Source organism: Diceros bicornis, chromosome X (assembly GCF_020826845.1).
Source record: "Diceros bicornis minor isolate mBicDic1 chromosome X, mDicBic1.mat.cur, whole genome shotgun sequence".
NCBI classification, from domain to species: Eukaryota; Metazoa; Chordata; class Mammalia; order Perissodactyla; family Rhinocerotidae; genus Diceros; species Diceros bicornis.
In genome coordinates, this window is record NC_080781.1 from 19,649,378 (window position 1) to 19,674,372 (window position 24,995).

The 24,995-nt window shown below is 40.2% G+C and overlaps 1 protein-coding gene across 1 annotated transcript in view; it reads left to right on the plus strand.

The window, feature by feature from the left end:
- The window catches only part of PTCHD1 (patched domain containing 1), a 51,685-nt gene extending 35,103 nt beyond the window's left edge, over positions 1-16,582 (plus strand). Inside the window, exons 2-3 of the mRNA XM_058535575.1 lie at positions 141-801; positions 12,429-16,582. Of these exons, the coding sequence (XP_058391558.1) occupies positions 141-801; positions 12,429-14,083 (2,316 nt within the window). The 3' untranslated portion in view covers positions 14,084-16,582. The remainder of the gene's footprint in view (positions 1-140; positions 802-12,428) is intronic.
- The last annotated feature ends 8,413 nt before the right edge of the window (positions 16,583-24,995 follow it).

The window sequence follows — 24,995 nt, forward strand, 5'->3', positions numbered from 1 at the left end:
ATTTGAACTCTTTAGCTTAGAGATGGCATGAGTGACCCTCCCCCTCCAAAAAATAGAGATATTTGAATCCACAGAGCTAATGTCACTTTTTAATGGCTTATTTTTGGTAATAAACACTGACTTTCATTTTTTCCCCATAGTTGCATGCTGCTGTGACCAGAATCCAGGTTCCAAGGCCTGGTTTTAATTACACATTCGCCCACATATGTATCCTGAATAACGATAAGACTTGCATCGTGGATGACATAGTGCATGTTCTGGAGGAGCTAAAGAATGCTCGGGCCACCAACCGGACCAATTTTGCTATCACGTACCCGATCACTCACTTAAAGGATGGGAGGGCAGTGTACAACGGGCACCAGCTTGGAGGCGTCACTGTGCACAGCAAGGACCGGGTGAAATCCGCAGAGGCCGTCCAGCTCACCTACTACCTTCAGTCAATCAACAGTCTCAATGACATGGTGGCCGAGAGGTGGGAGTCCAGCTTCTGTGACACCGTCCGACTATTCCAGAAATCCAACAGCAAAGTCAAAATGTACCCTTACACGTCCTCCTCACTGAGGGAAGATTTCCAGAAGACCAGCCGCGTTTCGGAACGTTACCTGGTCACTAGCTTGATCCTGGTGGTCACCATGGCCATCCTCTGCTGCTCTATGCAGGACTGCGTCCGCAGCAAACCCTGGCTAGGCCTGCTCGGGTTGGTGACCATAAGCCTGGCCACTCTCACTGCGGCCGGGATCATCAATCTTACTGGTGGGAAATACAATTCCACCTTCCTGGGAGTCCCTTTCGTCATGCTAGGTAATTACTACCCTTCATTTTTCTGTTTTCTCCTGCTGGTGGTGGTGACCGGGTTCCTAAAAAGCAAGGAGTAGCCATCTAACAACTTTGTTTCATTTATAGTGTCTTCCTCTTGCCCAGAAGTCCTGGGACCAATTCTGTAAAGTGCTAGTGGTCAGCAGGAAGCAACCTCATCTGGTGAATGTGCCAGAAGTCCAAAGTCCTTGGTTCCAGCTCTGGTTCTCCATCAAGTAGCTGTGTGGTATTCAGATATTAATCTTCTCTGTGCACCAGTGTCTTAGGTTGGGCTTTCCCAGAAGCCGAGCTTGAGACAAGGATTTAGATACAAGTAGTTTATTTGGGAGGTGAGCTCAGGAATCCCCAGTATGGGAGTGAGGACATGAGACAGGGAAGGAAGACAATTCCTGGGATGTTAATGAGCAGGTTACTGCTGTGGGGACCTGCGGCTCAATCCCACTAGGGACCTTTGGGAGACCTTGTAGAACACTCCTCAGAGAGGTCCTCCTTGAGGGGTGAGGAAGCTGGAGGCTGAGCTTTGTCCCCAGAAACCCTGTGTATGATTCATTGAGGGATCTCCTCAGGGTCATTAACTCCCCAGAACTTCCCAGGGAAGACTGAGCACATTCCTGCAGCTAGAGAAATCCCTCAGGTTACTGGTCTTTGTAGTTAGAAGCCTTCAGTGAGCTCAAGAATGGTGAATGGGAGGACACATGGGTTGGACCCTGATAGCATCTGCTACCCTCAGTTTCCCTACCCAATGTGTAGAGTGGATGTGAACATCACACAAAAGGACATGATAAATGTACAAGAACTTTGAAAGCAAAAACTGAGACATAAATAGGAAGGTAACTTTCTTCCTGTCCCTGCTATGAACTCAGGAGAATGTTTTTAAATGGTAGTGTGAGAATCCCACTGTATTCTCTGTTGGGGGCTGCAAGAATTTCCTGATAGATATAATGGTCCAAACAAAGCCATAGTAGTCACAATATAACCTCAGTTTCTCTGTCCATCTGGTATTGAAGATGGCATGCCTAGCAAACCTCATGGCAGGGTTCTTGCTGGCCAAGGATTCAAACGGTTAGCTTTCCCCCTTTTCTGTGGCAACTTCTCATCAATTCCTTTAGCAAAATTAAAATGTCATTTGGAATCAGATACTGACATGACAAATGAAGTGGCATTTTTTGTTGACTGAGAAATAAGTGTGGTTGAGTTCATTAGTACGCCTTATTCCCTGTTTGGGGGTAGTAGAAAAGAACAGAATTTACTCGGGAAATATCAGCTGCATTATGGTTAGATGATAAGCAGGGCTGGCGGGGCTGCAAGGCCGCAGAATTACATGCCGCCCTGATGCTCTGCAGCCTGCGGGAATTTAGACCTAGGCAATAAACATACACTGGTAGCTTTTGTGGAAAATCTGTGGCACTATGCGGAGAGTGAGCAAGCTGCGAATTTACCAGATCAGTTTACTCATCGCTGCCGAACACAACAGAGAGGGAGGCTGCTGTACTTCCTCCTGAATTCAATCTGTTAAGAAGGCAGCATAACTTGCCTCTTTAAAATAACCCCAAGACGACGTGGGTCGGTTGTGGAATACAGGGCGGTTCCTTGAAGAGTGAGTAAGGACTGGGTATTAGTAGCTTCCACGGAGGCTTGAGTCAAGATTTAAATTAAGATGTTTTGCTCATGATTAGTCACATGGGTTTTTTTTCAGCTTTTCATTTTAAAAATACAGTGTTTTTTGTTGTGATTGTTTTTGTGTGAGGAAGATAAACAGGAATAAGAAAAGGATGGGGAACTGAAGGGAGATAGTAAGGTTTTTAAGGTGAGGGAAAAAGGATGTCAGAGCTAGAAAAATGACTATCATTCCTGGTTTTATGACACTCTAAGTAGTTACCAGTGAGCTCAAAGTATGATAAAATATTTAAAACTTCCTAAAAACTAATTGTGTTAAGTAAAATAAAATTACAATATTTAGAGCTTCTTAAAATTAATTAAATAAAATAAAATAGTAATATTCAAAACTTCTTAAAATTAATTTCACTAAAAAATCAATTTCACTAAGTAAAATGAAAGTAATTATTCAAAACTTCTTTAATTTTATTAAGTAAAATAAATTACATTTAAAATTTCTTAAAACTTATTTTTGTACTTTTTAAAGAAGTTTTAAATATTGTAAGTCAGTCAACACAGAAAGGAATATACCAGATAGTATTGGTGCAGGGAAGGACGTAAGCAACGGAAAGATGCTGTTAGCAGGGGAGTGTCTTTAGAAAACAAATCCAGAAATAGTAGTGCCACAACTACACAGAGACGGAGTACCACTGACCTTGACGTCAGAGTTGAATTCAGAAAAATCTGGCATTTATGGTGAAAGAGACCAGGCATTGCAGGTGCCCAGTACTCCCTTGCTTGCAATTTGTGAGGAATGTTCCATGCATTGAGTTGATGGCAGTTTTCCCTGCTGACAGTCGGTATGTAACCTTTCTGTACATTTTCAGCCCAAAGAGATCTCAAATTACTTAGTCACAATATGAAAGGAAGCTACGCATTTTAATAGCTGAGGCCCATTTGCGATAAATACTTTGCACCATGTAATGGGTGCTTAATATGCTTATAAAGCCAACAGTGCCTGGATTTAGGATGGTTGCCCTTCTGTATTTCTCAGATAAACTATTCATTCTCAGAGTCTGATTGTAAAATGAAATATAAGCAAGAGCACGTTCGTAAATGTTGCATTCAGGGCCAAAGTTTAATTCTGGTTTTTTGATGACCAGTCCTAAAATGCCAATAAATATTTCAAATGACCAAGAAGAAATGCAGTGCTAAGGGTTTTGTACTATGAGTCAATAAACTGTCCAGTTTTTAAGTTTGCCTGTCTATAACATAAAATGGCTATGCTTAAACTAAGCAGATTTAAGCAAAACTTCTTGATTTTCTATGTTATATAAATGCAATATCAAATAAAAATTTTAAAATATTTGGCATCATTTAGAAGGAAAAGTATCTTAGAAAAAGTCCCTAATGCAGACATTTCCTTGGCCAACAATAGGTCTATAATGTGATAAACATTATAGATTTAAAATTCAACAAACTAAACATTCTCAGTGTGATGCCGGTCACATAAGGCCAGATCCAGCCAAATGCCAAAATGGCAGTAGATTTAGAATGGAAAATTTTAAGACCACGTGTGTCAAGCAATATTAACCTGACAAAATTCCAGAATAGGAAAGAATTTGGATAAACTCTGGGAGTTCACCATAATGGGATGTGACTGTGTGTTTCTAGCCAAGACGATACGTGACATCTCTGGCAATAAGAATATATCCTACACAGATGAATCATTTTGGCAATGATGTAAGCATAGATACATCATGATTTAGAATGTTTTTAATCAGTGTCATGCATATTAGACAATCCCACTTTTGCCAAAACCCCTGTCCATATGAGTCAGATCAGCTTATTTAGAGCTGAAATCCTTAAAGGTCTACAGTATTATAAATGCTCATTGACATTTTTTAGTTACTATAATTTGGAGAAGAGTTTATTTCATCCATATCATTTATGCATAAAGTAATGTCCTTTCTTTTCAAACTATGTTGATATCAGGTATTGAGGTACTTGAACTGCCATTTGTAAACATATGATACTCATCATTTTAATCCATTATGGAATTTCCTTTATAAGGATGAGCATTTATACCATTGTCCTACAGTTGGGTATGATTTAAAAAATTGGCATAGGTTTTGTACATGCAAGCTCTCTTTACAAGCTTAATATTTCCACAGCTTTGCTGATCAGACATAAATCAGGAAAGGAATGGAATGCTGGAGAATATAGAAGGGAACAGAAGGAAGGTTTTCTTCCTTCTTCATCTGGAAGGTTTGTTGCTTCATGTACATTCTGACCAGCTAAAAGGGGAGAATTGAAGTTGTGGTGAAAGATAGTTTGGATATTAGTTTATATGTGGTAATCTAATTTATAAGGGCTGCTTTGCATTTATCAAGATACAAGAGCCTCAGAGATCGGATGAGATGAAAAAATATTCTTCAAGCCATTTCAAATGTTTGGGATTTTGAGAAGGTCAAATGTCAATCCAGGGTGCCCTCTTCCTTCTGAATTATCCAGCCAGGCCACTCAAATTCAAGGATGGGAAAGGAAGAGAGGATGTGATTAAGTGCTAGGAGGAGAACAATAGCAAGGAAGTTTGGCTTCTTTCAGGTATATATTCTAAGATTATCTATATTTAGCAGAAACTAGATCAGGTTCAGTTCTCCAAGAATTTGTTATCATTTGATGCCACCTGGAATATGTGCAGTATATGGAGTTTAGGCTTATAAAGGGGTAAAAGTTCTTGTACAAGAAAATTTAGTTCTGAGAAATTGGAACTCAATTATTTTTGCTCTAAACTTAAGCAAACAAGAAAGGTTTTGCTTTCCTGATGAGTATTCTGGTATATTTCTAAATTCATGAGAAACAGGGGGGGGGAAATCAGCCAGACAATAATAAAGTTTAAACCATATGAAATTGCCAATATTCAACCATTTTTGACCTAGAAAATTGGTACCAATATCTGACCATTTTGAACTACAAAAGCAGTAATTTCTTTTTTTTGGCAGGAGATTTTATTTTTTATTATTTTATTTATTTTTTTTACAAGCCTATTGTTTAGTTCTTTATTTATTTATTTATTTTAATTTTTTGTTTATTGCAGTAACATTGGTTTATAACATTGTATAAATTTCAGGTGTACATCTTATGGTTCAACCTAATACGTTATTGTAGAAGTCCATTATTTGCAACAGTATGATAATCTACATGATGGAGTAGAAGTATGTTAGAGTCTTGTGGAAATATTCTGCTTAGATATAAATCACTAATAGGTTTAGTAGTTTCTAGGAAAAAAACTGGTTTATACGGGTTTTGTTGTTCTCTTTTGTTTTATATCTGATTTAAACTAAGAGAGTAATTCCATACAATATTTTCAAAGTTTTTTTCCTGAATAGCTTTATTGTAATGGTCTATGGTCATTGTGGGACTAATTTACAAGGAGATTGCGTAATCTAGTTTTGTGGATAGTTCTCACCCTTTTATTCTTATGCCCCACCAATCATATTACAGTAAGGGGTGGGTGGGGAGAAACAGGTTTGGGGAGACAGAACAAGACACGTTTATTCTATTCTTAACCATAAAAGAAGACAAGAACAAGACTGGGGGTGCAGGGCCAGGAAGGCAGAGCTCGGTTAGGCAGAGGGATGCAAGGGCGCATCCTCTTTGACCCAGGTCTCCTGGGTATCCTCTGGGTGGTCTAGCCATCTAGTCTAGGGGATGGGGGAGTGGCAGATTTCATGAAGGTCAGGCAGCAGGAGGCAACATCAGGACACTGACGTGGTAAAAATAGACCATGAGGAGAAACACCTAGTTTGGTGTTGCATTTGGACTAGCACCTCAGAAAGTCACTGCCGGGGCCGGATAGTCTTGACAAGATGGGTCTACAGGAGCTCACAATGCAAGCAGATTCATAGTCATTGTCAAGGAAATCCTGCACTTCACCTAGGCTACTTCAGCCAGGAACCAAAATGTAGGAACCTAAAAGAGGGATTCTAGCCCCTTCTCTGCATTGATTGATGTAGCAGCATAAGCATTTCTCTTCCTCACCAGTAAAACAAATTTCATATCAGCCTACTATTCATTGTGTGTGTGTGAGCATGTGTATGTGTGTATAATCTGGGTGCATAATACATATTATATATCACCTTACCTATATTATGTATCATATGTAATATGACATATTATGCAGTAAGTTCATGTTGTATATATAGGTGTGTTTTATGTGTTTATAACATATGTAGTGTATATCGTTTGAATGTTTGAATATAAATACTATATATTTCTTTATATATTATATAGTATGTATTCACACATTTTATATGTAAATATATAAAATATGTTTGAATAGGATATGTCATATATACATATATTTATATATTACATATGTCTTCTATGTGAAAAGATCTTACACAGTGACCATAGCATATATTATAGGTCACATTTGTACACTGATTTTATATAGCGCACACACACACAGTATCTAAACACTTTATCTTTAAGCAAGGAAGAGCTATTAGCAAATTCATTTCTTCGACTGTTATTTGCAGCTCTCTAGTGAAGGAAAATCATTTCTCAGATTAAAACCCAATGCTGTGATTAGAATTACCAGAATGTGACAGGTCTCTGGTAGAAAGAATAAGATGTGTATATTCGCCATGATGTGGGCATCCGTGTTAACTTAAGCAGAGTACACCTTTCCTCTCACTCTTAACTGTGAGACAAAACAGGCCATGATAAACCAAACAATTCAGCATAGAAAGTAAATGTTTATAACTGCCAAAGTGTAAATGTAACCCAATTAATGAACTTCTCCCTGAAAATAGATGTTACTCAACCCAGACACATATACACTTTAAATTTCTTCTCAAAAAAACAAAAATCATAAATTTATGTGAATGTCACTGAAAGAAAAACATTTTATAAACATGAGCTACTTAGTGAAGCTTGTCTAAGAATAAAATATATTTTAAGCAGATTTTGCTCATGCATTCATTATACTCTATGGATTTTCTAGAAGAATGTAGTAATTATATTTCCATATATGAAATTTGGCACTGCCCAGGCATGCTATAAATGGCTTCATTGTCTTCTGATATTAAATGTTTTCACATTGAAACTGAACGATCATCCATCAGCAAGCCATCCCATTTCACCTCCTCATCTTCTCAGCTCTTCCTTACTTTTAGGAACTCAGGATGAGGAAATCCTGCTAGTATGAAAAGGATTAAAATGTGAGGAGCGCCCAAAGGCCTTTGTACTGTGGCTGTGTGTGCTGGGGAAGGTGGGAGAATCTGTATCTAAAGAAAAATCTGCCTTACAAAATCCAACTGTACAAAGTAGATCAATTTGCTTGTGACTATTCATTGACAAAAAAATAAACAAATCACCCAGACTGCCTCTGGGAGCAAAACCATTAAATACATTTAAAATATGGTTCACTTTATGAACAACTTTCCAGAAGTATATCTACTGGGTAAAGTTAGGTTAACTCTCAACTATTCGTTAATGGATTCCTACGTTAGTGGGTTATAAACAACCCTGAAGACTTTGGTCAGGCCCCAGAAAAGGGTCTGAGTGAGAGTGAGATTTAATCTGTGAGTGTACTTATGACTCACCCTAAGTGACTAGAGGATTAGCCAGTTGAGGTTTTTCCACTATTAGTGTTATTTATCATCTGTACTGCTTTTTCTCTTCATTGGCTCCAAAGCCTAAAAGTTAACTGCACATAAAGACATAAAATTCTTTGGAAAAGAAGAAAAATTATTAGCCTAAATCCTTTAGTATTTGATTTTACTAGATGACAATCCCAAAGTCTACTGCTAATAAAATTTGAATTGCACTCCTGGTACAAATCGTGTCTGAACATTGGTGAAGAGCTCTACTGTCCTTATCCCAGGGCCTGGCTAAAAGCCTGCATTGCCTCAACGCATTCACTCATGAATAATTAGAACTTGGACCTGTGTGTGTGTCTTGACACATGCTGATAGGCATGTAACTATACAGACATGCAATGAACCAAAATAGAAACAAACATCTTGAATGTGCTTTTAAAAGACAAGTGAATACTTTAAAAGCTTCTTTATCTTCAGAATTTGATAGAATCAGTAAGTGTTGTTTAACAGCTCCCTTTGGCAATTTTTCAGCCTTAAATACTGTTACTGTAAGAGGGAGAATGGCCTGGGATATTGGTCGGTCCCTGGCATGCTCACTATGATGCAGTCTTTTATTTCCAAGTCTCGGGCTGTGGACCAGTGTTGAGCCCTGGATCCCATTACCACCTCAGGGCCTCTGGTCACCAAGGGCTAAATCTGTATGGAACTTCATGTTTAGATAGTTCCCCACATGAGTGCTCCTATCAGGGAGTCCTCAAGAACAGGCTTGGAACATTGGAGATAGAAAATGGTCCCATACCAAAGTGATGCTTTGTGCCAATGACATAGGCCCCTTGGTCAGATTTAATAGAGAAGTTTATAGAGCTCCAACATCACAGAGAAAATTTTAAAACTGGAGCACAAAGCAAACTGCAATACTTTTGCTTTTAAGGCACCTTTTAAACATGAGGGAAACAATAGCCAAACCTCTGAAAAGTATCTTCAGTCCACATGTGGTATCTATTTGCCTACATCTGTAGGATTTGGTCTCAGAGTCCCGCTTGCTGGACCCGAGCCCCAGAGTTAGAGCAAAGGATGATGGTGATGCTAAAGAAGGGAGACACCAACTGAGAAAGGAAAGTGGAGAGGAACAGAACCTACCTAAATTGTTCTTCCCTATCTTTCCTTGATTTCCAGTGGCCCAGTTTCTGAAGTGGGTATAAAAGATAACGCCAGGGCTGGAGGAAAAAGTGTGAAGGAGCTGATCTCTGTGAAATCCACCTACGTATGATTTTCTCTTCACTGCATCCCCATCTCTATTCTCTGTCCCATTCCCCAGACCTAAGGGAAGCTGCTTCAGTAGACCACTGTCCCAGAGGGGTGTGCATTTAAAAGGATACCCTTGAAAGCCAAAACCAAAGGGACTCCGGCTATAATTATGGGCAGAGCAGGCATCCCAGGGAGCAGGGCATTCCTCATGTCCTAAGGCTCTTGGAATATGTCTCCCCTTGAGTCCAGGCCAGGAAACAGGGGCCCCACAGTTCAGCTCTCCTTTAGGTAACAGACAACCTCTTCAACATAAATACCCAGCTGTGAATCAAGTCTAGTGCCAGCTAGGCACTCCAGGCTGTTAATCCCTGGGAGGCACCCACAGCTGTGTTGGCATACATCCCTCCCTTGATTGACTGGGCTTCAGGAAGGAGGCCCAGTTATGGTGTAATCAGTTGTCCTTGAAATCCAAAGAGCTCTTCAAAGACACTGCACAACTCCAGTTTGGGGTTTAGGGTATAGGCATCTGTTAGAGAGGTGTAGCTTGAGAAACAAGAATCTGGCCTATCAGGAATGGTGGTGGGGGCCTTTGTAGGCAAGGCCAGTGATGACTAGCAACAAAGGCCAAGTGATCAGGTAGAACAGATTGTTTCTCAAGGCCTCTTCTTCTGGCCTCTGTGGGTGTCTTCATGTACACCCCTGTACTGAGAGGAATGAAGTAAAGGCATAGGTTCCCAAAACCCCTAAGAATAAAATTAGAATTCCCTCTGGAGCTCCCCCAGAACCAAAAACATATGCAAAAGTCAGGACTCAATAAAAATGATCAAACTATAGAAGGACAAGGCATTTAAAATGCAGTAACAGAACTCAAAAGACAAGCTAACAGCCTACTTCTACCTTTCCTTGAGTTTGATTATTTTCTTTCCGGACCCTCGAGCCTCACTCTTTTCACCTAATAGCTCTGTTAATTCAAATTCCTTTTCTCAATTAGCTTCTAAGATTATTCAACAGCAAGGTAAGAAATGGATTCTTATTGTATTTTCCAACAAGAGTCAAGGTCAGATGATGTCATTATAAAACATTTCACCGATTTAAAAAAAGGACTGCAAAACAGATTTAATTGAAATTCTACTATATGACTAATTCTAATCCTGCTATATGCACCCTTATTTTCTTGCCATATTTAATGACTCAGTACTAAAGCCTTGTTTTAAAACATTTTTTTGTTTCTAACAAGTAAATACTGTAAAAACTTCCATTTGCCATTTTCAGTGAAACTCTAAAGTGTGTTTTGCCCACCAGAACTTATTTGACATAGCCCTGGATGAAATGGTCAATATTGTTTCCCCAGAGCGCAGATGCCTTGGAGGTATTAATTCTCTTTTTACCCTCATTGTCAAGGAATTGGTTACTTTTAATCAAAGGTTGGTTGTTCCTTCCTGAGAACACAGTGGAAACAGACTGAATAAATAGGTTTCCCTCTTGAGACTAGACGTTAGACGTTAACTATCTACAACATAATTAACAACAGCATGCCAATCAACGAGTGCACTGTTTACTTCATGTCCAGGGAGTTTAGGTGCCTCCAGTTTAATAGGGGCCATGGTGCTAGTTATCAAATTGACAGTCTTGACCTGACCTCTAAAAGTGGCTATAAAACGATGCCTAGTAAATTAAGATAAATGCCAAATCCCTCCGAGGAAACAGGCCTATATCATAACTATGAAATGGGCATTCAGGTTTGAGGCCAAGACTTCACAATAAGGATATAAATACCAGCCTGGGCACGAGGGAAGACGTGCGCTCAGTTATTGTATACACAAGATAACAGTGACTCACTTCACTCAGCATTACGCTTGGCTGGAGATTTTAAATTCCTTTTTAAAAACAAGACTATTGTACCACAGGGTAAAGATTTTATTATCCTCAATAATGGGATTGAATATGCCAAGGCGTAGAAGCAGAAAATTAGATCTGCTGATGCCAGTGCCAAGGCAGGGGTTATGGAAAGCCACAGCGGGTCATTTTGGTGGCCTTTTCAATGTTGCAGTAGCCTGGAAACCCAGGGAGGCCCATTGGGGAAGTGCCTGGCTCCAACCAGGAGAGGGGAGAGAAGTCAAGCTAGATCTGGTCTCGGGCAGTAGAATGGAGTCAAAGCATGGGCACTTATTGCCCCTCTGCTACTCCAGTGTGACTGTAATACTAACCAAGGAGGCAAAGGCACTAAGTAGTTCCGGAAAGAGGTTACTGATCTGGCTCTCTCCCTCAGAGGCCATTGCCAAATAGTGCAGAGAAGCCAGCAGAGTCACTGCCTGCTTGATACATCATCTATGAGCAATCAAAATTGGTCAGACAGATCCCTGAAGACAAAATGCAAGCCATAAACCTTCAACTTGAATTTTAATTTTTATCAATTGCAAGGAGAGTTCATATGAATCTTGTTCCTTCTTTCTTCTTTCCTGTTCACTCAAACTTGTTCCTACTTATTTCACTTCCCTCTGTTTCTCAGATTTATTGCTTCCTGCACTGATTTATTTCTTCCCTGCACTCAGGGAAGAAAATAAAAAAGGAGGCTGTGATTTAGGTTCCTGTCAAGGCTCAAATTAAATACAGTGCTTCTTTCTCCCTAAAGCCCTCCATTTGGCCAAACTTAAATGCGGTGATGAGATGTTAACTCAGAACCCTCTGCCCCCTACCTTTCTCTGTGCTGACCTCTAGCCAGACTTGCGGGGATGACAAGCAAAATGATGAGTGGCCAGGCATCTTCTCTGGAGTTTTCCAACAACCAAGGGAAACAAATAGCCTGCAAATTGCACCTGCAACCCTAAACTATCGATGTACATAATCCCCAAGAGACATAGGCACAAGTCTACCCAGCTTTCTATAGGCAAAAGTCCACCCAGCTTTCTTAAGCCAGAAGGGAGCGTGAAGATCTTAGCTCCTCTATCTGCCCTTTCGCTATCCATTAACATTTATGGTTCACCAAAACCCAGGTCTCTCTCTCCACAGGAGAAATCATTGGCATTTACCTGTCATCTGTCACCACTAGGGCTGGTTATATTTCCTTTGACCCAGTAGTTCCCCATGACCAAGTTGGTTTCTCTCTTTAAAGAGATTAGTCTTTTAAACTTTTGATCTGGTCTTTTTCTGCCCCCTCAGGTCATGGATTATATGGGACTTTTGAAATGTTATCCTCCTGGAGGAAAACTAGAGAAGACCAACATGTTAAAGAGAGAACTGCAGCAGTCTATGCAGACTCCATGCTCTCCTTTTCTCTCACCACTGCCATGTACCTGGTCACCTTTGGCATAGGGGCCAGCCCTTTCACGAACATTGAGGCAGCCAGGATTTTCTGCTGCAATTCCTGTATTGCAATCTTCTTCAACTACCTCTATGTACTCTCGTTTTATGGTTCCAGCCTGGTATTCACTGGCTACATAGAAAACAATTACCAGCATAGTATCTTCTGTAGAAAAGTCCCAAAGCCTGAGGCATTGCAGGAGAAGCCGGCATGGTACAGGTTTCTCCTGACAGCCAGATTCAGCGAGGACACAACTGAGGGCGAGGAAGCGAACACTTACGAGAGTCACCTATTGGTATGTTTCCTCAAACGCTATTACTGTGACTGGATAACCAACACCTATGTCAAGCCTTTTGTAGTTCTCTTTTACCTTATTTATATTTCCTTTGCCTTAATGGGCTATCTGCAGGTCAGTGAAGGGTCAGACCTTAGTAACATTGTAGCAACTGCGACGCAAACCATTGAATACACTACTGCCCAGCAAAAGTACTTTAGCAACTACAGTCCAGTGATTGGGTTTTACATATATGAGTCCATAGAATACTGGAACACTAGTGTCCAAGAAGACGTGCTAGAATACACCAAGGGGTTTGTGCGGATATCCTGGTTTGAGAGCTATCTAAATTACCTTCGGAAACTCAATGTGTCCACTGGCTTGCCTAAGAAAAATTTTACAGACATGTTGAGGAATTCCTTCCTGAAAGCCCCCCAATTTTCACATTTTCAAGAGGACATTATCTTCTCTAAAAAGTACAATGATGAGGTCGATGTAGTGGCCTCCCGAATGTTTTTGGTGGCCAAGACCATGGAAACGAACAGAGAAGAACTCTATGACCTCCTGGAGACCCTGAGGAGACTTTCTGTCACCTCCAAGGTGAAGTTCATTGTTTTCAACCCGTCCTTCGTATACATGGATCGATATGCCTCCTCTCTGGGAGCCCCCCTGCACAACTCCTGCATCAGTGCTTTGTTCCTGCTCTTCTTCTCGGCATTCCTGGTGGCAGATTCTCTGATTAATGTCTGGCTCACTCTAACGGTTGTGTCCGTGGAGTTTGGAGTTATAGGTTTCATGACATTATGGAAAGTAGAACTGGACTGCATTTCTGTGCTATGCTTAATTTATGGAATTAACTACACAATTGACAATTGTGCTCCACTGTTATCCACATTTGTTCTGGGCAAGGATTTCACAAGAACTAAATGGGTAAAAAACGCCCTGGAAGTGCACGGGGTAGCTATTTTACAGAGTTACCTCTGCTATATTGTTGGTCTGATTCCTCTCGCAGCTGTGCCTTCAAATCTGACCTGTACACTGTTCAGGTGCTTGTTTTTAATAGCATTTGTCACCTTCTTTCACTGCTTTGCCATTTTACCTGTGATACTGACTTTCCTGCCACCCTCTAAGAAAAAACGGAAAGAGAAGAAAAATCCTGAAAACCGGGAGGAAATTGAGTGTGTGGAAATGGTGGATATTGACAGTACCCGAGTGGTTGACCAAATTACAACAGTGTGATAGTTTCTGCTTGTTATATTTTCACCCTAGGTCTTATCAAGAGCAAAGAGATGATGCTAATGAAACAAATTTAAGGTGGTTCTTTCTTAAGGATAAGAAACAGGCATTGCCAAAAAAGTAAAGGACAAGGGGGGGAAATGGGCATTGCATATTTTCAATCTTTAAAACAAAAGGTTGTTATCAGAAAGAATTTACACACACACCCTAGAGACTTATAGTCTCTTAAACTAAGATCAAATAGAAGAAAGCTTATTAGCAAGCAGAACCCTATTTTGTTCACACTGCAGATGTTGCTGGTATTGTGACAAAAACCTACGGATTGAAAGGTCAGCTGCCAAGGCAGAAATAGCTTTAAGCATTGTTCAAACAATAAGGCTTCCAGAACTTCTGCAGAGCAGTAGCTCCAGGCAGGGTCTGTGGTTTGAGGTCTTAGGCCGTCTCATCTAACTCCCCAACACCCCAAGGAGATGCTCGTGAAACTTCTGGCTAGCAAAAGCAAGCCAGACACATAGTGGAGTGGCCATCACCCACGGACTGAAATTGTTACCCCTAAATTCACCCAGGTGAGGCAGTTTTGTTGTCTAGAATGAATTTATCATATCCCCCCATCAATATATTTATAACATTTGTGTGGTATGGTTAATATACCTTTAAACCAATGACAGCTCCAACATTGCAGAGTTGGGGCGATTCTATTTTGGAATATCTTGTTGCTTGTCACCAAATGGATCTGCTTTATTAGTTACAGCTTTTGGCAGGAGGCTCTGAGTACTAAAAACCACAGAGCCAGACCCAAATACCTGGCATGATGGAGGAAAAGCAGGTGTCTACTTGAACCCAGAGACAGTGTTTCCATTTTAACAAAAAAAAAAAAGGCCAGCTGGTACAGCTGTTTGTGGTTTGGCCCTCCATGCGTTTTTTGCGTGGATGCCCAGAAACATCTGCCCACGCATAGCTGAGGACAGAGAAACGAACGCTGAAATGGTTATTCGCCGTAGCTTCCAACTTGTAGTGCCAGTCTGCCTTCGCTACGAGACATGCCTGCTCAGAGACACAGAGGAGAAAAGAAAGTTCTTTAGTGAGTGTAAGTCCTGAAACTGAGAAACTTCCTAAAAGTGCAGGCAGGGAGATAAAGGGCTGCAAGGGAGATACATGGAAATGATTGGAAGATGTAAACACCAATACAAGTCTATCAATGATGACAGTGGAACTTTCCTGCTAAACTGGCTGCACTTTCATCTTCCTGGTCCACCCTCCACACCTTTGTTGGTGCCGCTCTACTTCACTGCACGGCCCTTCTGTGCATTAACGAGCCTAGATGTTCATACTGTTGACTTGCAGTATCTCCAGGATCTAAACAGAAATGATTTGATCTGAAGAGGCTGTGTATGTTACCCCAGACCCCCGCATTTCTTTAAGTCTATAAAAATGAAGCTAAAACCTGGTCACTTTTGAGGCAAATGTCTACAATATGTTTCCCTTTTAGAGATGTAGCTTATTTAGACATCTATACTGGTAAGCTCCCCAAAGCACCTTACCTTTCTGGACCTTAGCGGATGTGCTGTGCAACTTCCCCATCCTCTGCAGAGGAAGAAACTGAGACCTAGAAGAATAAAGCGACTCACCCAGGGTCACACCACTAGAGGGTTTCCATCATTTTAGCATGCCTAAGACAGGGCAGGCCAATTTTAGATTTTCTCATAAGAGGGCTATTACTCCCTTCAAAGTACATTTCCAAGGAAGGAACATAGGACTTCATTGGCCACAAGGCAGACTTTTTTTTAATGTCTGGATAATGTTTGGGATTTAGGTTTGCCCTTGTCTTTCTAAACAGCAAAAATGTCCAAATGATTCAGATGTAACCACACCAAGTGCAAACCTGTGCTTTCTATTTCATGTACTGTTGTTCACACAGTTCTAAATACATGTGCAGGGGATCGTAGCTAGTGCATTACACACTTGTTCAATCTCTCCTGCAGATACACTAAGCGATCATATCGTGTTATGCACTCAACTAGAAGACAATGAGCTTTAATCTGAGGACAAGTACAATCCTCGCAAAAGGGCAAGTTCGCATAATAGATCTGCGATCAATTCTCTCTCCAAGGGGCCTGCAACTAGGCTATTATTTATAAAACACAGCTGAAGAGGGGATTGGTTTTATTCTTAAATCATATGTTGCTAAATCATTTTCTGAACAGTGTGTTCTAAATCAGCCATTGATCTCGTGTCGGCCACGTGGAGCACCTCGGGTTAAAGCGACTCCACGAAACTGATACAACACACACACCAATTAAGTGGATTTTGTTGCGAATTTAATCATTCAATTTGATCAACCAGAATGACTTACTGTGGAACTTTGTTTTATGACAGATAGTAGTTTTCCAACTTGATTGAGTCTCTGTATACCTTGGGATATTGTATTTTTAAATGAAGGGCATTTTCAACCTTGTCAACTTCTCTTTTCAGCACTTGAAATCAAAGCTTATGGAATTCTGACTGTGGAATGAATTTTTTTTACTGGGGGACTCTGCATGCCAAAATTGATTACTTATTATTTAATTGTTACATCATTATTATTTATTTGTTAATATCGATTGTTGATTATTGCTCTGACAGCATTGGTTTAGCCCCACCATGGAGAAGACATTTTAGAAGTAACTCAGAGTTACATCCCCATAAAATTTAAGTCTTTACTTCATGAAGTTTTATTTTTTCAATTGCTATAAAGAGGGAAGGAACGATCCTAGCAAACACTTGCAAAAGTTTTATTTTTCAATTAATTCCAACCAAGACATTAATGTTCACTTTACCAAAGAAACTTATTTGGTTGGGTTAGAGTTGGTGTTTGTTATTTGTTTAACCAAAGAAAATATTCCATTCATCAAAAATATTTCTCCTAATCAACTAAGAAAAACTGTGATACTTGGGCTTTCTTGGCCATTCATAAGAAAAGAAAAGAAAAGTCAGAGTAAGGGTGATATTCACTCACTGAGTGAAACTCAGCAGAATATGTAAATTCACAAGAAACTTGGGTTTGCAAGAAAAAAATGATACTTGAAATAGGGCATTATTGTTTAGTCCTATAGTAACAGTCTAACAAGTAGCATGAGGTCTCCTCAGGCTAAAAGGAGTACATTTGTTCCACAGAAAAAATAAGACAAGCCCTCATGAAACTCCCTCTCCATTGTTCCAGTTCGTAAGTTTTGCTTTGGTTTGATTTTGGGTTTTGGGTTTTTGGGTTTTGTTTTGCTTTGGTTTGGTTTGTGGTGTTTGTTTGTTTGTGTTTGCTTGTTTTGCTTCTGCCTTTCCTACCATTTTTACCCTCTCAATTTTCAGTCAGAAGTGAGATAATCAGATGCCATCTTCCATGGCTACAGTTATTTATGCAATATACTGCTCTAAACAAGGCCCTTAACCCTTTTATTTTAACTAACCACCACCCAATTATTTTAAGTACCATTCTGGGACCATGACACCACTTTCCTCTAGCCCCAGCAGTGGAGCTTGGCTGTGTCTCTCTCAAGAACAGATGGGCTGGGCAGCCACCTTGGGGGCGTGGTGTGAGGCAGAGTCTCTTGGACACAAATGGTATCCTCCTCATAATGGCTTTATTCCTTCAGATCCTATTAAAATAGTCCTGCAGCTTGTAGTAGTGTTTGACCTCTGTGAATCTCTGTTTTCTCATCTGTAAAATGGGGATAATAACAGTAACTATCTTTAAATTCAGCAAATACTGAGTGCCTAATATCACCCAGATACTGTTCTAGAGACTGGGGACAGCAGTGAACAAATTGGATGAAAAATATCTGCCCTGAGAGAGCCTACATTTGAGTGACGTTGTAGATTTACCATAAGAATTAAGTGAGATGATGCTCAGAAAGCACTCATGGCAAAGCCTGGTGTAGAGAAGGAACTCAAGACATTATTATTTGTAATTTGTCTATCCCACACAGTAGCACTAGGGCTCAGCTCTCTGTAAAGCTACAGAGAAGTAGATTTTTGCAGATTTGGGCCCAGGATTAGGGCTATATAAAAATGCAATGAGTCGTCCTGGTCATTTTAGGACATCCAAAATTCGGCTGGATCACCACTTAGTGGGGCAATTGTAAAGGAGGCCCAAGCCCAGGATTTTGGAGTTGGATTATAACCCTTGAAAGGATGGGATACAGGCAGTTGGGGATGGGAGCAGGGAGCGGGGAGGGCACTTACTATTTAATTACCGTGCCTGGCTTGTCTGAAGACATTTGAACATTCCCTTGCGGTAATTTGCTTTTAAGTTTGTGCTACATAAAAAGTACCAGGTATTTGAAGACAAAGTTTCTATTTTTTAAAAGCATGGTAAAGCTGCAACACGAAGGGAAATATTAAATTAGTACTACTGGATTCTCTGGCAAAGAACTGAGAATGGCTTCAGCCAGCACATTGCAGAGTTCCTCCCCGTGGTGGTTACAACTGTTTATTTCTGTTTCATGCCAGTCCATGAGAAAGCAAAGAGGAAAGTGAATGAGGTAAAATCCGTTCACCTGAATAGGCAGCATCAGTATGTCCTCCCCAGCCCACCTCTCACCCACCCCGCTTCTGCCCAGGTGATCTGTTTGAAGTCCTCTTTGACATCTATGAAGGTGCCATGCAAGGAAGAGGAAGTGAGCGGACCAAAGAGCTATGGCCTCTGTGCAGATTTTTAAGTTAAATTAAAATTAGCACTGCAAGGGTTTGGAGGAGCTCAACTGGTGGGAAGAGAAGGCTTCTTTTCAAAGTATAAAGAAAGCGATGTGTACCAAGGAGGCAACCCACCGAGGAACCTTGGTGGAAGGAATGCTGTTCCTGTGGAATGTGCCAGCCTCTTCTCCCTCCAGAATGTTGACACCAGATGAATCTTTGGATAGAATTAAGCTTACCCCCTCATTTTTCACATAAGAAAACTGAAACGTGGAGAAGTTAAATTACATGCACAGAGCTAGTTAGAAGCAGATACAGGACTATAATTGAAGTCTCCTAGTTCCTAGCCTCAGTCCTTTCTCCATTCTGCCACTTTACTGCCAAATTCTATGTATCTAAATTATAGGGTCTTAACCTAGGGGCCATAAATGAGTTGGTGGGAGGGTGGGACTCTGAACTCCCTAAAATTAAATTATATGCAAAAATGTGTGTATATGTTCAATATGTGCATTTTCCTAAAGAGAGAGTTCGTAGTTGTCATCAGATTCCAAAAGAGGTCTGTGACCCAAAAAAGGGTAAAGAATCACTGTCCTAAATTAATAAAGACCTCATTGGGAGTGTGATCCCGGCGTCCTCATTTTGGCTAATGGGCAAGCAAGAATTTTTCAACCATCTTTTCTCCAAGGAGCCAAAACTATTTCCAAATATTGGTCTCTCCATGCCCAGCCAAGTGCCTACTTCCATTCATTTATACTTCAGTCATTCATTCGTTTATCTCTTCTGCAAACATATTTTCATTGTTCCAGTTTATGTTCCAGTACCAGCTAAACACATTCTCTGGGGCGGGACTGGGGAAAAGACCCTTCTGCACTGTGTTCTTGTTGGCAGAAAGAATATCAAGTATATCAGATTGCTACCACATTCTCACTGTTGCGACAAAGTATATATAGCCTCAAAATTATAGTAACCACACCCCACACACATACACATGCAGAGAGGGCAGCCAGCAAAGCCAACATATGGAAGTGGACCCTGATAAAGAACCAAGGGCAGAGCAGCCTATTTCCAAGTTATACAGGCATATGCTGTGTGTCGCAGCACACCACATCCTTGGAAGGGCTGCTCACAGATGAGTCCTCTTCTGAGATGTCTACACTAGGCGTGCATGCACAAACTTACAGCAGCTGACTCTCCAACCAACAGGAAGAGAATGTGTCTCATTCATCTTGATAATATTTGTAGTGGGCAAATAGGAAATGATGGCCATGGACATATGGTTACGTTTAAGGACAGGTGTGTCTTGGAGAGATACGCAAATAGAAGCCCAGTTCTCTTGACTCCTAGCCATAAGCTAGATATAGTGTACGCTGATAGAGGAAGTTGGAGTTTTGTAGCTGTTGTTCGTGCTTCTTCTGGTATAAACTTTAGGCACAATGGAATGCACCTGGGTTGTCCTTAGGGCAAGGCTGCAGGAATCAATGCTTGGCCCTCCCTGAAGCACAAAGGAGATACTGGCAGCTAAACAGTGCCATTTACATAACCCTCTGCCCAGCCATGACAAGGGAAGCATTGTATTGAGATGGAGGAATATTAGTCCCACTTTGTAGCATCTGATGTGAAGTTTGAAGACTTTGTTCATTGAGATCTATAACGTTCTTTGTTTAACTTCTACAAAATGGCAAAGACTCTGCCCATTTCCATTACCCATTCCAGGCTCATCCTTGGGAAAACCTATTTGATTCTCTTTGGCAAAACAATGCACTTAATTTCCAGGGTGAAACTTCAACACCTTTGGCTCAGACTTTCAGATCTTTATTCTTTAAATTAACATCCTTCCAAAACTGTCTTTGCCCCCTGTCCAGAATCACCAAGGCAGATCCTATGATACCTCCTTGGAACACGGGTGACTGGTCAAAACTGGTAATGGCCCATTGGTTCCGCTTCATACACATACACACAAACACACATACATGTACACATAATACATGTACACACAACATACCTATAACACGTACACAAAAACACATACATACACGCATACACATAACACATGCACACATACACTTGTACACTGCCTTTTACAACATACCTGATACATTTGAGGCACACTAAAATGCCTTAGCAGGCCCAGCTCTGTGGTTCTGTGGGGTTTGGCAGGCCAAGGGCTTCAGCTATCTGCAGAGAATGACAAAATATATTATCTTCCCCTTCTATATGTTTCCTGTGCGTGAGCACGCCTGAGACCAGCCAAACAGTACACTTAAAAAAAAAAAGAAACCTGGGGAAATGAATGTTTCTTGGAATTTACAAATTGCTAACTGTTTTATAGTGGGAAACTGCATTTGATGGAATTTTCTAAGTCATAGGTGAGAATAGCAGAGACCCAAAACCACAGAGATCTCTCCGAAGGTCTGGATTTGTGGAAATTTATCTAGAATTTTTGCTTTGTGATCCAGACAAGAGGAAAAGGAGGGAGGAGGAAGGAAGGAGGACATATCAGGAGGTTGTTCCATCTTGCCAACTCCCAGTGTTAAGAAGAAGTGGGCATTTTCCACTTATCCCCAGCATTAGTGTGATGGGAAAGCCAGCGCCTTTCATCCACCTCAAGGAAAGAAGGTGCTATCCAGGGAAGCCTAGTGATAGGAAATGTCAGTTTAGGAGAAAAGACACACGAGTAACAGAAAGAAAGAACTATCCAAGACCAGAAACTTATAGCTAACGCACAGACACACACACACACACACACACACACACACACACGTACATACATACTTAGGGATTGGACATTATGAGGAGTTGGGGAGAGGAGCCCTAGCACAGTTCCTAAAATTTAGATATAGTGTAGCAGGAAAAAAGTAATTTTGGGGAGGGTAAAACAAATCAAATTTGTATAGAATGACTGAAAAGATGAGCTGAGAATAATGGAGCTGTTCAGGAATCCTACAAGATGAAGATACGGAGCCTGAATCTGTACTTTTTTGAATAAAGTAAAAGGACTCCACATTTTCTTTTGAATTCTCAAGCCATAATTACCCCTTAGTAACTTGATGAGAACACATTCAGGTTCTATTCCTATTGTCTATGATTCCATAATTCAACTACCCACTCTTGGTTGCGTATTCACACTCCAGATTAGAAGCTATGAGCAGAATTATTGAATGCTAGGCCCAAACAAGGAAAATTTCAGCTTGGGTTTAATAATTCCTTGGTCAAATTTGTCTCATTCCTCTAAATGTGCAAATGTTTCACAGCTGTAAAAAGTGTAGATAGCCAATGCATTTAGTTTTATTAACATCAAAGATAACCCCAGCCAATAATTATTAACAACAAAATAGTCATAACAGTTAAATGTTCCTTTAGCAGTCCAATTTTAGTGGGTGACAAAGGGGAAGAGAGTCTATACAAAATATTTAGTGATGTTGGAAAACATCCGCACCCTAGACATAAAATAGTTTAAACAGCAAAATGTAGTCCCTCTCTTATTGTCATCACTAATGAAAGAAGTTCCTGAAATTGCATGTTATTTTGTAAAGTTTCGGGCTAAATTGCAATCAATTTTTAAATTGCATCCAACAATTTGATTGGCAATTGATCACAAGATCACAAGTTGTCAATCAGATTAATCACTAATGCAGCATTCAGAAATCTTACCTATTTCTCCAACAGAGACCGCAGCATTATGTTGTTCCCTAGTATTTTAGTTGGGTTTCTTCACACTAGGCAAGTAGGGGATTCTGGGAGTAATAAATTATTTTTAAACTAAGAAAGAATATCCAAATCCTAGAGCACATTATTAGTTCAACTTGATCAGTTTTGAGACAGATAAGCATCAAACCCTACTGGGAAAAATACTGCAGTTGCCCTCAAGCTTGACAAAGTGTGAGTCACACCACTTTGATCCATGACATGTAGCTCAAGTGGAATTAATCGAAAACTTGCCCAGAAAAATTTCCCACAAAGAGTTAAAACACTTGTCTATCAAGGAGCATTAATAAACTATACTTTTTACCTAAAGTCAAGACAGTTTAAAGGTGTTTAAGGAAAAATCAATGTAATAAAAAATGACCAACTCTTTCAGAAAAAATGATTTCCTATATTTTGTATCACTTGAGTTTCTCTGACACCTAAAATATGTATTTACATCATCCAACACCTACACAAAAACAAAATCAGCAGGGAAAACCATCCCACTGATGATTGGCAATCGCACAGCTCCTCTCCATCTGACCAGCTTTCACCAGAGGGCAATATTTCAGGCTTGCACATGGAATTTATAGACTGTAGAAGCCCCCAAGCCACTTAGTGAAATGGCTTATGCCAAACACATCAGTCCTTATTTGACTATCCTTTCATATTAAAATCCCATCTTCCAATAAAGCATCCTGTTTTCAATCTTGATATCAAATTTCAAGTGTAAGGAAGATTTCAAATTCATTGCTTTCACTTTTTCATACAAGTTTCTGACCCTCTGATAGACATACACCAAAGAGTGAAATGACAGTGGGCCAGGGAAATATCTTCAGTTTTACTTTTTTCCTTTTCTTTTCTTTTTACATCCTTTATTTCAATGCTCTTTAACAGGAATTAGTATGTGTTCTTTTTTGTTGTTTTGTTTTTTCCAGACAAGCAATCAAAACAGTTTGTATGACAATGTCTTACAGATAGAGGTTTGGGTTTTTTGTTTGTTTAGCAGTAGATGTCTTTTTATAAAACCTTGCATATGGTGTCTTCTTTGGCTTAATGGTCACAATGTCATACCTCTCACTCTGGAGAAAGAAAAGAAAAACACATGTCCTGGCCTTAGTTTAATATATGATCACAAACAGGGGAATAAAATTGTAGCAGAAAGCACCCTATGTACCTACATGCCTAGGCTTAAAGGAATTCAACAGAGGCCTAAGAAAAATATGTTTGGCCTCTCTCTTCTATAGAATTCTGGTCTTCCACAGGCATTTAGGGTTGAGGAGAGAGGAAATGCTGGGTGTATTAGTTATAGGTCAACACTTGTATGGAGAGGGAGGAGAAAAGCCTGAGAGGGGAGTAACAAAGCAGTATATATGCATGTGGTGCCAAATCAGTTGTTGGGGGGTGGTGGGTGGGTTTTCATTTTTAGTTTATTTCACAGGGCTAACTGAAGAGATGCATGATTATCACTGTCACAAAGAAAGTTTGAATCTAAAATTATGTCGCAGGTACCAAATTACAATATTGATCTCGGAATGTAAAGGATTCGAATGATTTCAGATTTTGTCTCGATAGTTCTGAGCCGGGAATAGCAAAGAAGTTGCACTCATACTCCTGTCTGTTAAAGTCCTTATTTAGCCCATTTCCATGGAAACTGAAATCAGATCTTTCTCCCTCTCTCTCTCTCTCTCTCTCTCTCTCACACACACACACACACACACACATACACACGGAAAAAAGCTGTCTAGAGTTTGGGGTGGGTGTGTGCGTGTGTGTGTGTGTGTGTGTGTGTGTGTGTGTGTAAGCATCCACAGGATAATTTCTGCGTGGACAGTCTCCCTTCAGTGATAACTTTCCAACAAATGGAAGAAAGGTCAAGCAATGGAAGAAAGGCCAGGCTGACTTCCTTTTTCAGAAGCCAACCTGTAATGCAGATGAAAAACCCAGGTCAGAAAAGTAAGCATATCACACCAGGCGCTTGCTACCAACTCCTTGGAGAATTCCATTTCATAACTGCATGTTCAATTAATTTAGTTAACTAACTTGGAAATATTTTACGGTAGGAAGAGATCCACAGGAACTAAATTTAATCCCTTGGATTTTTGCCCACTTTGCTTTACTCACAAGCATCGACATTTCCCTAAATAGCCCAGAAAATAAAGGCCAAGGGAAAAGAGAAAATGAATGAGTTCATTTTAATATTTCAACATATACTTAGTTAAGTTTCCATCCTAATGGCAAAGTAATATGTACACATTCCAGATTTATGGAGATATTTAGCAAATGATTCCATCTGAGTCCAACTCTCTGTTGAAGATAGGCCAACACTCAAGTTGCTGCCTATAAAAGGGCACTGCTAAAACCTACAGTAAGGATGGGAGAAGAATGAATACTGCCCCTCTCCATATTCCTCCAATGATGTCATCAGGCGACCTGGAGACCTTCCATACATGGACAATTTTTGATAGGGGGAAATATTTTACTTTCCATTTTTCTTCCTTTTTTACACAAGAAAAGATAAAAACAGGATTTCTTTTAAAATAATTTCACTTTAAAATGGATTGTA